Raw genomic sequence first — 14,623 nt, 5'->3', positions numbered from 1 at the left:
CCCACACACGTCCCTGTTGCTCTCTGGCCGCAATTTAAGATCCAGCAGGTTCATTAGAGTAAGTGTTTCTCTCTTAGGTTCATTAAGTCCAGGAGTGTGTAGGGGGAGTTGAGGAGAGTCGGGGAAGTGTGGTAACTTTCAAGCATTCAGATTCCCAGAGTGCGTCTTTTTTTCCTCACTATCTTGCCGTCTCACTCAGTCACACGCTACCCCACCCCCTCTCTAAGCCACACCGGTCTCCTTACATTGCAGTCATTCAGCAGACGCTCTTATCCAGAGGGATTTACATGGGCAATTAGGGTTAAGTCCCTTGCTCAAGGGGCCACAAACATCTTTTTCACCTAGGGGATTCGAACTACAGCGATCTTTCAGTTACTGGCCCAACGCTCTTAACTGCTAGACTACCTTCCGCCCCATCAATGCACATTTTCTGCATCACACTCAACTGGCACTGTTTTTCTCTGGGCTCCCGTAGAGGACTGTTTCATTAAAGACATGCTCCGGAACTTTGGCGACTAGTAAGTCTTTTTAAAACTGTCGCGTTGGGATGGATTTGTCAATGTGAAGTTTATAGATGCATAATCTATGAGTAGAATTAACTTKTTCGAATCYGTGTCCCTTCCATGGGACGGTTGAGCTAACGTAGGCTAATGCGATTAGCATGAGGTTGTAAGTAACAAGAAAACTTCCCAGGTAATAGACATATCTGATATTGGCAGAAAGGTTAAATTCTTCTTAATCTAACGGCACTGTCCAATTTACAGTAGCTATTACAGTGAAAGAATAACATGCTATTGTTTGAGGAGAGTGCACAATTTTGAACATGAAAAGTTATTAATAAACAAATTAGGCACATTTGGGCAGTCTTGTGTAACGGCTWTTTTCGGGTGAAGGAGAGGAGMACCAAAGCGCAGCGTGGTACGTTTCCATATTTATTGGAACACCTTTTTCAATACGAACAAAAAACAATAAACAGACGAAACCTACGAAGCTACAGTCCTGAACCTGAGAACATAAAACACATGAACGCACGAACAGGAACAATCACCCACCAACAAACAGTGAAAACAGGCTACCTTAATATGGTTCCCAATCAGAGACAATGACAAACACCTGCCTCTGATTGAGAACCATATTAGGCCAAACAGCAAACCCAACATAGAAACACAAAACATAGAATGCCTACCCAGCTCACGTCCTGACCAACTAAACAAAGACTAAACAAAGGAAATAAGGTCAGGAACGTGACATCTTGATACAGCATTTTGAACAGAAATGCAATGGTTAATTGGATCAGTCTAAAAGTTTGCACATACACTGATGCCGTCTAGTGGTCAAAATCTAAATTGCACCTGGGCTGGAATAATACATTATGGCCATTCTCTTGCATTTCATGGCCATTCTCTTGCATTTTTTCTTTGTATGTAAGGCAATAAAACTTCTCCATTCTTGTGTGTAAAGCCATTTCAAATAACCTAGCTGCATCTTTACCCTCCATTTTAAAGATTCTCCGGTACTTATATACTTTTTAGCTAGTAGTTCTGAAAGTAGCYGTCACGAGCCAAAAATGGTCCCAGAAATGTGTCACATATGTGCAGATATGGACACCACGTCATTGCTCTCACTCTTGCTRTGCTGTGTGGGCATCTTGCTAGATGTCACTCAAATGGCAAGGAGCTGAAGCTCATTAGCTAAAACTCAAATTTCTAGGGGGCTGGCCTATGTGGGGGAAAATATAGGTAAAATGGAGCCGGAAGCATCCAGAAACCAGTCACTTTRAAACTAGGGATTTCATGGCTATTTGAGGTAAGACATGAATTCTGCTCATAGATTATGCATGTATGTAACTACACATTGACACATCCAGCCCAACGTGGCAGGTTTACAAAATACTTACTAGTCGCCAAAGTTCCAGAGCATGCCTTTAATGAAACACTCCTCTARGGGAGCCCAGAGAAAAACAGTACCAATTGAGTGTGATGCAGAAAATGTGCATTGATAAACATGACAGATGGCTTGTGTGTGTGTGCTTGCGTCTGTGTGCGTGCATGTTTGCGTGCCTGCATACCTGCGTGTGCGTGTGTGTGTGTGTGCACATCCATGTTCAAATATTCATCATGATGTGATTCATCAGCCCAAGAACATAATGGGAAGATAAAAATCTAAAAATCATGACTATCACATCAAATCTTCATATTAGTGTTATTTAAAATGTATTTATCTTTTTGTGGTTGGTTGTTTGTGAGCTAATTTCAACAGCACAGAAACAGAACAACAGTTCTAGAAGGGTGCATTGCAAACATTGTGATGTGTTAACTATTAGATGCTATAAGTCCTGAGATATTGAGAGAAGGTGTGTGTGTGTGTGTGTGTGGTGTGTGGGTGTGTTGTGTGTGTGGTGTGTGTGGTTGTGTGTGTTGTGTGGTGTGTGGTGTGGGTGTGTGGGTGGGGCGTGTGTGGGCGTGTGTGGCGTGTGATATCATTGATAAGCGTCAATCTGGTATGACTGTGCAAATCTTACTATCAGACACATAAGGAACATGGCGCTTATGCGAATACATTGCATTCAATGTCAGGGAGGTTAGCCTTACACTATTGACGCCTAGAGATGGGCATCAAACAACATTTCTAATAAGGGTTACATGGAGAAAATCGGACCTCTATTTTACCTAAACCCTCCCTGAACGCTTAGAGGAAAAAACAAGGGACCCTCTGCTATACCCTAAATAATAATTCAAACAAAGTGGATAACAGAGAACATGTCTACCGTTTATCCTCATTTCTTGGTCAGAGAAGGGCTCTGGATATGCAGTTTCAGAAACTGTTTTTCATCCTGTAAACATTATATGGCAACGCAGGAGTTTTGATGGCGCACATGGCTGCGGGCCAGAAGGTTGTGGGTTCACAGACCAACGTGGACAAGAGTAGGGGTGGAAAGATCTGCTTTATAGTAAAAGCCTCGCATGAATCTATCATCGCATTTGAAGGTCCAAGAAAAAAGTAGCCTTTCATAAACATTTCATGCAATTCTAGGTAATTTTACATAATAGCAGTTTATTTTTATTTTTATGCCACACAAATTACCATAATTACAGGCTAATAGACAGAGAGATGGGTCTATGCGTTCATCTTCATATTTCTCCAATGTCAAATCAGTGTCTTGTTTGCAATGAAACTGTCCCTGTTTGCAAAGAGTGTGCTAAGCTGTCATTTAAGGCAAAGGGTGGCTCTCAAATATGAAATATATTTTGTTTTGTTTAACACTTTTTTTGGTTATGATTCCATATGTGTTATTTCATAGTTGTGATGACTTCACTATTATTCTACAATGTAAAAAAAAGTTTAAAAATAAGAAAAACCCTTGAATGAGTTGGTGTCCCAACTTTTGATTGGTACTGTATATATTTATAAAATGGTTGGTTCGAGCCCTGAATGTTGATTGGCTGACAGCCATGTTATATCAGACCGTATACCACAGGTATGACAAAACATGTATTCATACTGCTCTAATTACATTGGTAACCAGTTTATAATAGCCATAAGGCACCTCAGGATTTTGTGGTATATGGCCAATATACCACGGCTAAGGCCTGTATCCAGGCATTCCGCGTTACGTTGTGCATAAGAACAGCCCTTAGCTGTGGTATATTGGCCATATACCACACCCCCTCAGGTCTAATTGCTTAAATATACAGTTATCCATGACTTGTTGGAAAGATGGCATCCTATGATGTTGCAGTATACAGCTGACAAGGAAAACTGAACAATTGCTCATCAAGCATTGATGAGTCCATGGAGTGTGATCTTAATCTAGATAATACTACATGATTGCCACTGAAGGCATGACTGTGTAGTGCTGGAATATTTTATATGCAGTGTGTTATATATATATATATTGTCACGTTCTGACCTTTATTTCCTTTGTTTTGTCTTTATTTAGTATGGTCAGGGCGTGAGTTGGGGTGGGCAGTCTATGTTTGTATTTCTATGTTTTGCTATTTCTGTGTTTGGCCTGATATGGTTCTCAATCAGAGGCAGCTGTCAATCGTTGTCCCTGATTGGGAACCARATTTAGGTAGCCTGTMTTGTGTTGGGTTTTGTGGGTGGTTGTTTTCAGTCTTTGTGTGTCTGCACCAGATAGAACTGTTTCGGTTGTCACTTTTGTTGTTTTGTATTTTGAGTTGTTCACKTTTATTAAAACAAGATGAACAATTACCACGCTGCGCATTGGTCCTCCGATCCTTCTAACTGATCCTCCTCAGACGAGGAAGATGACAGCCGTTATATATATACCTCACATGTGACCAGTAATGAGACTATGGAAATAATATTAACAAGGCCTATCAAGGAGTATATTATCTGACTCCAATAGATAAATAGCAATGTGTAAGCAAGACTCTTATAGAGTTATAGGAATATAGTATTAAGAGAGGTCTGAGAATGGAATACTAGAAGCAAATACAATTCATTACATAGTAAAATCAAGTCAAAATGTATTGGTCGTATGTACACAGATTTGCTGAAGTTATCGCAGGTGCAGCACAATGCTTGTGTTTCTAGCTCCAACAGTGCAGTAATAATACCTAGCAATACAAACAATACGTAAATAATCCAAAAACTGAAAAGAAAGAAATGAAGAAATATCAGAACAAAATACACACTGCACGACCAAAAGTATGTGGACACCTGCTTGTCGAACATCTCCTTCCAAAATCATGGGCATTAATATGGAGTTCGTCCCCCCTTTGCTGATATAACAGCCTCCACTCTTCTGAGAAGGTTTTCCACTAGATGTTGGAACATTGCTGCAGTGAATTGCTTCCATTCATACACCAGAGCATGAGTGAGGTCGGGCACTGATGTTGGGCGATTAAGCCTGGCTCGCAGTCGGCGTCCCAATTCATCCGGAAGGTGTTTGATGGGGTTGAGGTCAGGGCTCTGTGCAGACCAGTCAAGTTCTTCCACACCGATCTCAACCTCACCTTGGACCTCACCTTGTGCACGGGGGCATTGTCATGCTGACACAGGACAGGGCCTTCCCCAAACTGCTGCCACAAAGTTGGAAGCGCAGAATCGTCTAGATTGTCATTGTATGCTGTAGCGTTAAGAGTTCACGTCACTGGAACTACGGGGCCTAGCCCCAACCATGAAAAACAGCCTCAGACCATTATTCGTCCTCCACCCAACTTTATAGTTGGCACTATGCATTGGGGCAGGTAGTGTTCTCCTAGTATCCGCCAAACCCAGATCTGTACGTCAGACTGCCAGATGGTGAAGTGTGATTCATCCCTCCAGAGAACGCGTTTCCACTACTCCATAACAGCACTTACAGTTGACCGGGGCAGCACTGAAATTTGACAAACTGAGTTGTTGGAAAGGTGGCATCCTATGATGTTGCCACATTGAAAGTCACTGAGCTCTTCATTACGGGCTGTTCTACTGCCAATGTTTGTCTAAGGAGATTACATGGCCGTGTGCTCGAGTTTATACACCTGTCAGCAACGGGTGTGGCTGAAACAGCCGAATTTACTTATTTGAATGCGTGTCCAAATACTCTTGGCCATATAGTGTATTTTGATATGCAACCTAATCCAGTGATTCTCATCAATTGTGAGTTGACAATAGGGTATTGTTATAATATTTTACTATTAAAACAGGGCTCAAGAATTCTTGGCATTTTTTGTTCAATAGAGATGAATTTGCCTACATCTTTTTGTGCACTAATATCATAGGCTAATTTATTTTGTAGCTTATTCACCACGAGGAAGTGAAAACTCCAAACACATTAGTTAGATCTCTAACACTAAATATAATACCCACAGCTAGTGGTCATGTATAGGACTGTCATGGTGACCATATTACCGCCACACCTGCGGTCACAAGTCATGACCTCAGTCAAATTCCACAAGGGCACGGTAACTAGGCTGCTCCAAAGCTGCGATCTGATGCTGCTGTTGGCAATTAGTAGCCTACCAAACTTGTTAACTGCCAGTCGCTAATGGCCTGGTACTCTGCACTCTATTGTCCCTCTAATCACTCTGACGTCAATGCAAATGTGATTGAGAATCTAATCAAACACTTCATGAGAGCCCATGAGCTCAAGTTGTGCAACATTTCTATTGGCTATGCAATTGTGTGAGAAAACAGAGTGATYGCCTCTATTAAAAACAGGAGGATCCCATCAGCTTTCTATAGGCTAGGCCTACTATATTTATTCCTCAACTTTCCRAATATTCAGCAGGTTGCTTCGCTTTACAACAGGAGTATAGCCTACCTGGCTGGTATGAAGATGAAACATGGGYAAAGTGTCCTCCATTCGTTATTTAAGTACATAGATGACACGGTCCATTCTAAATCAAAACAAATTCCACACATACAATATATTTTTTGTATATGATAAGACAAGATTAAATTGAGAATACTCTGATGGGTGACAATATTATCACTTGTGAATGATGCCCAGCATGTGCAGTAAGACAGGAAACAGCGCATAGCATACCTTTTTTTGGGGTGACTTTTTCAAATCACTAAGTTTTGATAATGTTTAATGTGGCCAAATAACTCAAAGTAGCCTATAGGCCTAGGACCTCTGGAACACGGTTAGAGAGCATATAGCACACAGAGCCTAGTGAAACGTGTGTTCTTATAAACCCAGTCAATGCGCAATCACGTATGAAAACAGAGTTTTGACTGGCCACTATTTAGAAGAGGATCCCAGCTCTCTCGTGCTGCTATAGTTATTGCTCAATTCTTAAAACTAAGCACATTAATCTGCTTTTACAACTGGTGTAGCCTAACTGGCATACATAGAGTGCGGCTAGTGATTTCAAGTTCGGGAAAAGAAATGTTCACCATAAAAATCACCTTTTATAATAAAGCATTAGGCAAATTCGCATTTGCAGATTTATGTAAACTAGCCTACTATTAGTAATGTGATGAGTAGATTGGATAGTCATAATTTAGGATAATAATATCCTATAACTCGATCGTTGTTCGCAAAAAAAAGACTGTTCAATGCATTTAGCGTAGCAGCCAGGCCTAGGCTACCCGATAATTTTTTTCTTTCTTGCATGGGAGAAAGTGGCCTTTTATAACACACATTCCATCTAGTTCTACTACACTTATATATATGACTGGAGGCATTAGCAGAGTATATATATTTTTATATTATATTATATTTTTTTAAATTTTACCCCTTTTCTCCCTAATTTTCGTGGTATCCAATCGCTAGTAATTACTATCTTGTCTCATCGCTACAACTCCGGTACGGGCTCGGGAGAGACGAAGGTCGAAAGTCATGCGTCCTCCGAAGCACAACCCAACCAAGCCGCACTGCTTTTTAACACAGCGGCCTCCAACCGGAAGCCAGCCGCACCAATGTGTCGGAGGAAACACTGTGTACCTGGCCCCTTGGTTAGCGCGCACTGCGCCCGGCCGCCACAGGAGTCGCTGGAGCGCGATGAGACAAGGATATCCCTACCGGCCAAACCCTCCCTAACCCGGACGACGCTAGGCCAATTGTGCGTCGCCCCACGGACCCCCGGTCGCGGCCGGCAGCGAAAGAGCGTGGGCGCGAACCCAGAGACTCTGGTGGCACAGCTAGCGCTGCGATGCAGTGCCCTAGACCACTGCGCCACCCGGGAGGCCCAGCAGAGTATATTTAATAGGACAAATTGAAGGGTAGCCTACTCTGATGACAGTGACGAAATATCAATAAAATGACATTGTCCATATAATCGACCTATGAAAAGTGGAGAAATATAATATAATAGTGACGTCCATCTAAACTGGAGGAGGAAATTATTGTCCAAAAGAAACTTTTAAGTGGCGGTGACCCAACAATGATAAATAGTGAATATACGCAGTGGGCAGTCACCGAGGATATTGCCGATGCTCTCCCGCTGGTGCTAATAAGATAGGCTATACTGTTATTCGCTCAATTAAGTTGGGAATTTTAAGAAACTAAAAGACAGAGTAGTCTTCTTTTTACAGCAATAACCATTTGRTTTCCAAACTATGTTTTCCCACAATTGTATTTTGAAATATTCCATATGCCTGGTTTGGCCTCTTTTCACAGACAGTTGCAACTCAACAATAATCTACCAAAATTACGCGTGCTGCATTTCCTTCAGACTATAGGCAATGCGATTTAAAACATTCCACTTTTTTTTTTTTTAAGAAACGAAATATCTTCTGTGGCCAAATTATGCTTTAGTAGCCTATTTGTAATGATTCTATGTATTTTTTATTTTATTTAAAACGTATGCTTCCCCTAGCCTTATGGACGCTGCCTATTCTTGCATGAAAACATAACTGCACAACCTGCATTTGCWAWTTGATGACATTTTGRTTTTGTGGGCCATWCTAATAAAAKAWTATTRCACACYTATATTAGTAGGCTATATGTAAAGACCAGATTAAATTAAGAATAGTCTGATGGGTGAGAATAWTATCAAATTCTTGTCAAATTGTGAATGAGAGACTGATGAAGTGTGCAGCCTGCARAAGACACAGAGTAGAGCTCATGCCTTTCATACAACATTATCTGGCCTTAGAATGTATTAAAAATCTAAACATGTAGCCTAATGTTTGTATTACAATTAAAATTGTATTAATAGCTCTAAATTWAGCATATAAGWGGAAGTGTTTCTTCGTTAACCAGTCAATACAATACAATATTGCTGGGTTGCAGGCATTGGTTCAATACAGAATAGCCACATGTCCGCACTCCCTCGGAAATCATTGGAGAAAATATCCTTTKTATTTATTCAGATATGTTCAATTGTATTTTTCATACTATAAAATAATACAAAATAATGCCTCGGAAWTCGAAGCTAATCTTGTCTGCTAAACGAACTAGTGTAGCRCACAGCCATATGGAYCTATGTGTTTCSSGCAAATTCGATTTTTAAATGTTATACAATCAGAAGCCTTTTGTCTCTCTCTCTCAGAGCACACATCAAGTGGCTCACTCATCACAGCAGGGGCCACTTGCCAGCGGAACAGGCCCCAGCGAAACAGGCCCACGGGCTGGGCAGACACTATAATTAGAGGAATCATGAGGATAATGCGCATTAGGACGTTTTGAAACGTTTGAGCGAAGTGACCATGTAATGAATGTTCCACTTGCATGCGAGCAATTACAAATGTAACTTGCGCYGTCCGGTCAAATGGTCGCAAAATGCCAAATGATTGCAGTCTGGACGACCTGCCCCTTGACATACTGTAGCTATCTTGTAATCAAAGTTGTGTCACAATTAGTGGCCTGACAGGTTTCAGCAAACTACTAGCTAGCATTATCAATCTGTTATTAGCCTACCTTAGCGTAGGCTACATATTGGGATGGTGCACTTTTGGATTTCTCTTGAGGTAAGCAGTATTTTTCTTGGTCAACTTGTGGGAGCAAACGCTGTCGTCTCCCGGGGAAACATTGTATTCGGTCTTGTTTGAATCTGCACGATAGTAAAGTGGCTCCAAACATCTTCCCTTTTTCTACCGGGAGCTTTTACCACCAGGAGAGTAGCCATGGCATGTGCCTTATATGCATCAGTGATTTGTTGCCTCTAGATTGCAAATAACGCTGAAAYGATCTCGATCTTTCCAAAAACTCTTGCCCAGTCCATTTACTAGTCAGATTTTAGTCACAGAGATAACTTAGTCTCGTTTTCGTCAACCCAAATGCAAAAGGATTTTGGGTACAATCACTCTGGGTATACGTCGTCATTATTTTAGTTGATGAAAGGAACACTGCAAGCCACTACAGCTGTTGGATGATATGAATAGGTACTCAGTCAGGACCTCTATGGTTAACTTAATAGATCTCAGGAGCAACTCTGAAAGCCATTAATGCCTGTGTAATGACTCATGCAATAACTGAAGCGCAGAACAATTGAATGAATTGGTCTCTGAATTGGTCTCTGATATGTTTCGATAAGATTATGAAGTTGATATTGCTTGACAACTTTCCTCTTTCCTTTTTGCCTTTCAGGAATCTACTAGATAAAGACACATTCTCCAAATCTGACCCATGTGAGTATGACTCAACCTTTTATGTGCTCCTTGCCTGTCTACCTTCCTTCCTCTGTCCGTCTATCTGTCCGTCCATGCCTCCATCCCTCCCTCCCTCCATGCGTCCCTCCCTCCCTCTTCTCTCTTTCTCCCTCCCTCTTTCCCTACCTCCATCCGTCCACCCCCCCTTTCCCCATCCCTACCTCTCTGTCCCTGCATGATAGTTGACTTGAGGAGTAGATGTTAGCTTTGCCTTTAGCCTCCGTCTGTTGTTTGCTCAGTGTTCTGGAGCTAAAACTTTTGTATTCATCTGCACTGTTCAATCTGCCAGCATCTATTTCTGACTGTCTTTCTGCCCTGTATGTCTCACTTTCTCTTTCACAATCTCTATCCCTCTCTCCCTCTCGCTCTCTCAATCTCACCTCTCTCTACCCCCCCCCCCCCCCCTCTCTCTCTCTCTCTCTCTCCCTCTCCCTCTCCCTCAGTGTGTGTGCTCTACACCCAAGGAGTGGAGACCAAGCAGTGGAGAGAGGTGAGCGCACACGCACATACACACACAAACACACACACACACACACACTTCAGAGGCATCTAAAGTTCAATGAGTCCCTTGCAGTGGGGTATTGACTGTTTGTGAGGGAAATAGCTTCTCTTTATTTTTGTCCTTTTTTTTTTCAAATACCAATCAATTTAGCCCAGTGCTGACATTTAAAAGTTAGGATTAGTTTTGGAATAAATGTAGCTTTTAACTCTTCACACACCCACCTCTATACTCAACATATACAAGCCACAGCGTGAGATTCAAAATAGGACAAACTCATTACTGTAAGAACCTTTCTGCGTGCATGCGTGTTTGTGTGCATAGGGGGATGATATGTTAATTCAGAGCTGTTTAGTGGAGATCTGACAAGCTTGACCTTTTCAAGCCCTGATGGTCTGATTTGCCTGTTTGTGACATCATGGCTGTACACTCCAGGCGAGAGAACATGACCAGTTCCCACCGCCCGTGTCTGTGTGCTACCATACCGATCGCTGCCTGTGTAATCYCAGTATAAGTTACGCAAAGGGAGAAACTCAAAGTTCCAAACTTTTTAAAGGAAGTGACCAGGTGACAGTCAAGGATAAGGTTGAGGGGGGCTGTCCTGTGAATCAGAGCCCCTCTAGTGCTGCCAGTGTGTTTGCCAGTGTGTGTATGTGTGCTGGAAGTCTGTTTCAGACAGTTTTGAGAAATATTGAGCATCATAGGATAAAGAACTTACTCTCAGTGCACTGATCACTCTATCTATTACTACAATGTGTCTCTGGGAACACAGGACTGGCAAGACAGCATAGAGCTAGACAGAGGAAGAAAGCAAAATTGATAGATCCGTTGCATGGAGAGAGACAGAAAAAATGAGGGAGAGAGGGGGGGGGGTTAAAGAGAGAGAAATAGAGAGGAAACAGAAAAGCCATGATGACACACATCCAAATGCTACAATCCTCAACACCCTAAATCAGCTGCTGAACAGAAAACACCGTCAGAGAAGAACATCAATAACAGCCAATAGAGGGATGCAGTATTCTATTACTACAATCTGCCTATCGGAACACAGGACTCTACCCTGTTATATTGTCACAGTGTCACTCTGTCCCTGGTTCTTCTCGGGACAAGGAGGTTGGTGGCACCTTAATAGGGGAGAACGGGCTCGTGGTAATGACTGGAGCGGAATCAGTGGAATGGTATCAAATACATCCGACCCATGATTTCCAGGTGTTTGACACCATTTATTTGCTTTGTTCTGGCCATTATTATGAGACGTTCTCCCCTCAGTAGCCTCCTGTGTGTCACATGCAGGGAATTCAACTGGTTTAAGACTTTACTGTGAAATGCTAATGAGACCTCCCCAACAATGCAGAGTTGAAAAATAAAATAGTAACACGATTTTTTTTTTTTACAGAAGTACGTAGACACCCCTTCAAATTAGTGGATTCGGCTGTTTCAGCCACACCCATTGCTGACAGGTGTATAAAATCGAGCACACAGCCATGCAAACTCCATAGACAAACATTGGCAGTAGAATGGCCCTTACTGAAGAGCTCAGTGACTTTCAACGTGGCACCGTCATATGATTTCACCTTTCCAACAAGRCAGTTCCTCAAATTTCTGCCCTGCTAGAGCTGCCCCGGTCAACTGTAAGTGCTGTTATTGTGAAGTGGAAACATCTAGGAGCAACAACGGCATAGCCGTGAAGTGGTGGACCACACAATCTCACAGAACAGGACTGCCGAGTGCTGAAGCGCYTAGCACGTAGAAATCGTCTGTACTCGGTTGAAACATTCACTACCGAGTTCCAAACTGCCTCTGGAAGCAACGTCAGCAGAAGAACTGTTCATCGTGCTTCATGAAATGGGTTTCCATGGCCGAGCAGCCGCACACAAGCCTAAGATCATCATGCGCAAGGCCAAGCGTCYGCTGGAGTGGTGTAAAGCTCGCTGCCATTGGACTCTGGAGCAGTGGAAATGTGTTTCTTTGGAGTGATGAGTCTCACCTCACCATCTGGAGAACGCTACCTGCCCGAATGCAGGATGAATAACGGTCTGGGGCTGTTTTTCATGGTTCAGACTAGGCGCCTTAGATCCAGTAAAGGGAAATACAATGACTTCCTGGATGATTCTGTGCTTCCTACTTTGTGGCAACAGTTTGGGGAAGGCCCTTTCCTGTTTCAGCATGACAATGCCCCCGTCCCCCGAGCGAGGCCCATACAGAAATGGTTTGTTGAGATTGGTGTGGAAAAACTTGACTGGCTTGCATAGAGCCCTGACCTCAACCCCAACGCCGACTATGAGCCAGGCCTAATCGCCTAACATCCGTGCCCGACCTCACTAATGCTCTTGTGGGTGACTGAAAGCATGTCCCCGCAGCACTGTTCCAACATCTAGTGGAAAGCCTTCTCAGAAGAGTGGAGGCTGTTATAGCAGCAAAGGGGGGGACCAACTCCATATTAATGGCCATGAAGTTGGAATGAGATGTTCAACGAGTAGGTGTCCACATACTTTTGGTCATGTAGTTTATCTCCCTTCAGGTGGGAGAAGGGCAGCGTGAAGTGCAATGGAGATTGCGTCATCTGTGGATCTGTCGGTGCGGTTTGCAAATTGGAGTGGGTCCAGGGTGTCTCGGATGACGGTGTTGACGTGTGTCATGACCAGCCTTTCAAAGCACTTCATAGTTACAGATGTGAGTGCTACAGGGTGATAGTTATTTAGGTAGGCTCTTGGGAACAGAGACAGTAGTGGTCAGCTTAAAACATATTGGGATTACAAACTGGGACAAGGAGAGATTGAAAATGTGTGAGAAGACACTTGCCAGCTGGTCTGTGGATACTTTGAGAACGCGCCGTGTTATTCTGTCTGTGATTGTGAACCTGTTTTAAACGTTTTGCTCACATTGGCTTGAAAACATAGATAAAAGGGTCTGCAGTTTACTATGAGGTATTCTTTATCAGGTGAACAAAAGCTGGAGATTTCTGTCACACTTGAAGCAGCACACCATTTGTTATTCATGAAAAAACACACTCCTTTCGACTTCCCCGAAGACCCTGTACGATCCTGCCGCTGCTTGGGGAATCCACCGTCATCATCCAGCCACGTTTCAGTAAGATAATATTGCAGCTTTTCAAATCTCTCTGATAGGAGACTCTAGAACGAAGCTCATACACCCCTCCCCCACCTCCAATTATTATAATAAATAATAATATACACTATATATTTATACTTTTTTTTTAATGAACTAAGTCCGGCTTTAAACCTACTCTTGAAAGTTGTAACAGTAGAATGCACAAGGTGCAATTTCGAAATTGGGTAGTGCATCATCAATTCCTCTTGTCATGTCAGTCATTGCATACCTTCGAGAGCTATTTATAAATTGTCAGAAAATGTCCAGATCAACTAGCCCATGTCAGACAACGATATTTTTTATTTCATTTTTTTAGCCCATAGATACTGTATGCATTGTATGCAATGTATAGAATTGTAAGAAAATGTGCTTGAAAACTGCAAACATTTCTTTGCCCCCCCCATGACAAAATTTGTAGAATTGCAGGGAATAAACTTTAAACCTAGAAAATGATCTCGACCAACAAGAGTGGTGTGAACAGTTTGTGTCATAGATATGACTCGGGATGTTCCCCAATACTGGAAGGGGGGCCCCGAGTAACACATTTTGGGAACCCCTGTCTTAACCTCAAGGGATTGTATCCTGCATGATTAAATAAAGGATAAATGAGGTTAATCTCTGCATTTAGAGAGGATGTATTGATTGCAAATGTCACCAAGAGTAATTACAAAGTAAACACACAGAATCCCAAATGGCAGATCGGCTGTTTACTCCGATAGGAATAGCAATGGAGAGAAAAAAATGCCAATGAGGAGGCGTTGCTCCCATTACACATTGTTATTATTTAACGAGTCTGTTCGTCAGGAGATTAGAGCTGTAAACTCACAGCTATGTATCTTGTGAAAAGGTCATTTATTTCCAAAATGAAAAACAATTAGCATCATCTGAACAGTTCAAATAACTTTGCTAATTTATCCAATTTAAGTTGTTGAGTTCTCAAAGTTCTTCCACTTCTTGTCTCCA

The 14,623-nt window shown here is 42.3% G+C and overlaps 1 protein-coding gene across 3 annotated transcripts in view; it reads left to right on the top strand.

Moving 5' to 3' along the window:
• LOC111969697 (copine-5) overlaps positions 1–14,623 on the top strand; it is a 210,439-nt gene that overhangs the window by 42,815 nt on the left and 153,001 nt on the right. For all 3 annotated transcript variants that reach the window (XM_023995881.2, XM_023995882.3, XM_023995880.3), the window contains exons 2-3: positions 9,989–10,029; positions 10,494–10,540. In XM_023995881.2, the coding sequence (XP_023851649.1) occupies positions 9,989–10,029; positions 10,494–10,540 (88 nt within the window). The remainder of the gene's footprint in view (positions 1–9,988; positions 10,030–10,493; positions 10,541–14,623) is intronic.

This window comes from Salvelinus sp. IW2-2015, linkage group LG11 (assembly GCF_002910315.2).
Source record: "Salvelinus sp. IW2-2015 linkage group LG11, ASM291031v2, whole genome shotgun sequence".
NCBI lineage: Eukaryota > Metazoa > Chordata > Actinopteri > Salmoniformes > Salmonidae > Salvelinus > Salvelinus sp. IW2-2015.
This window is presented reverse-complemented; position numbering and strand designations above follow the sequence as displayed.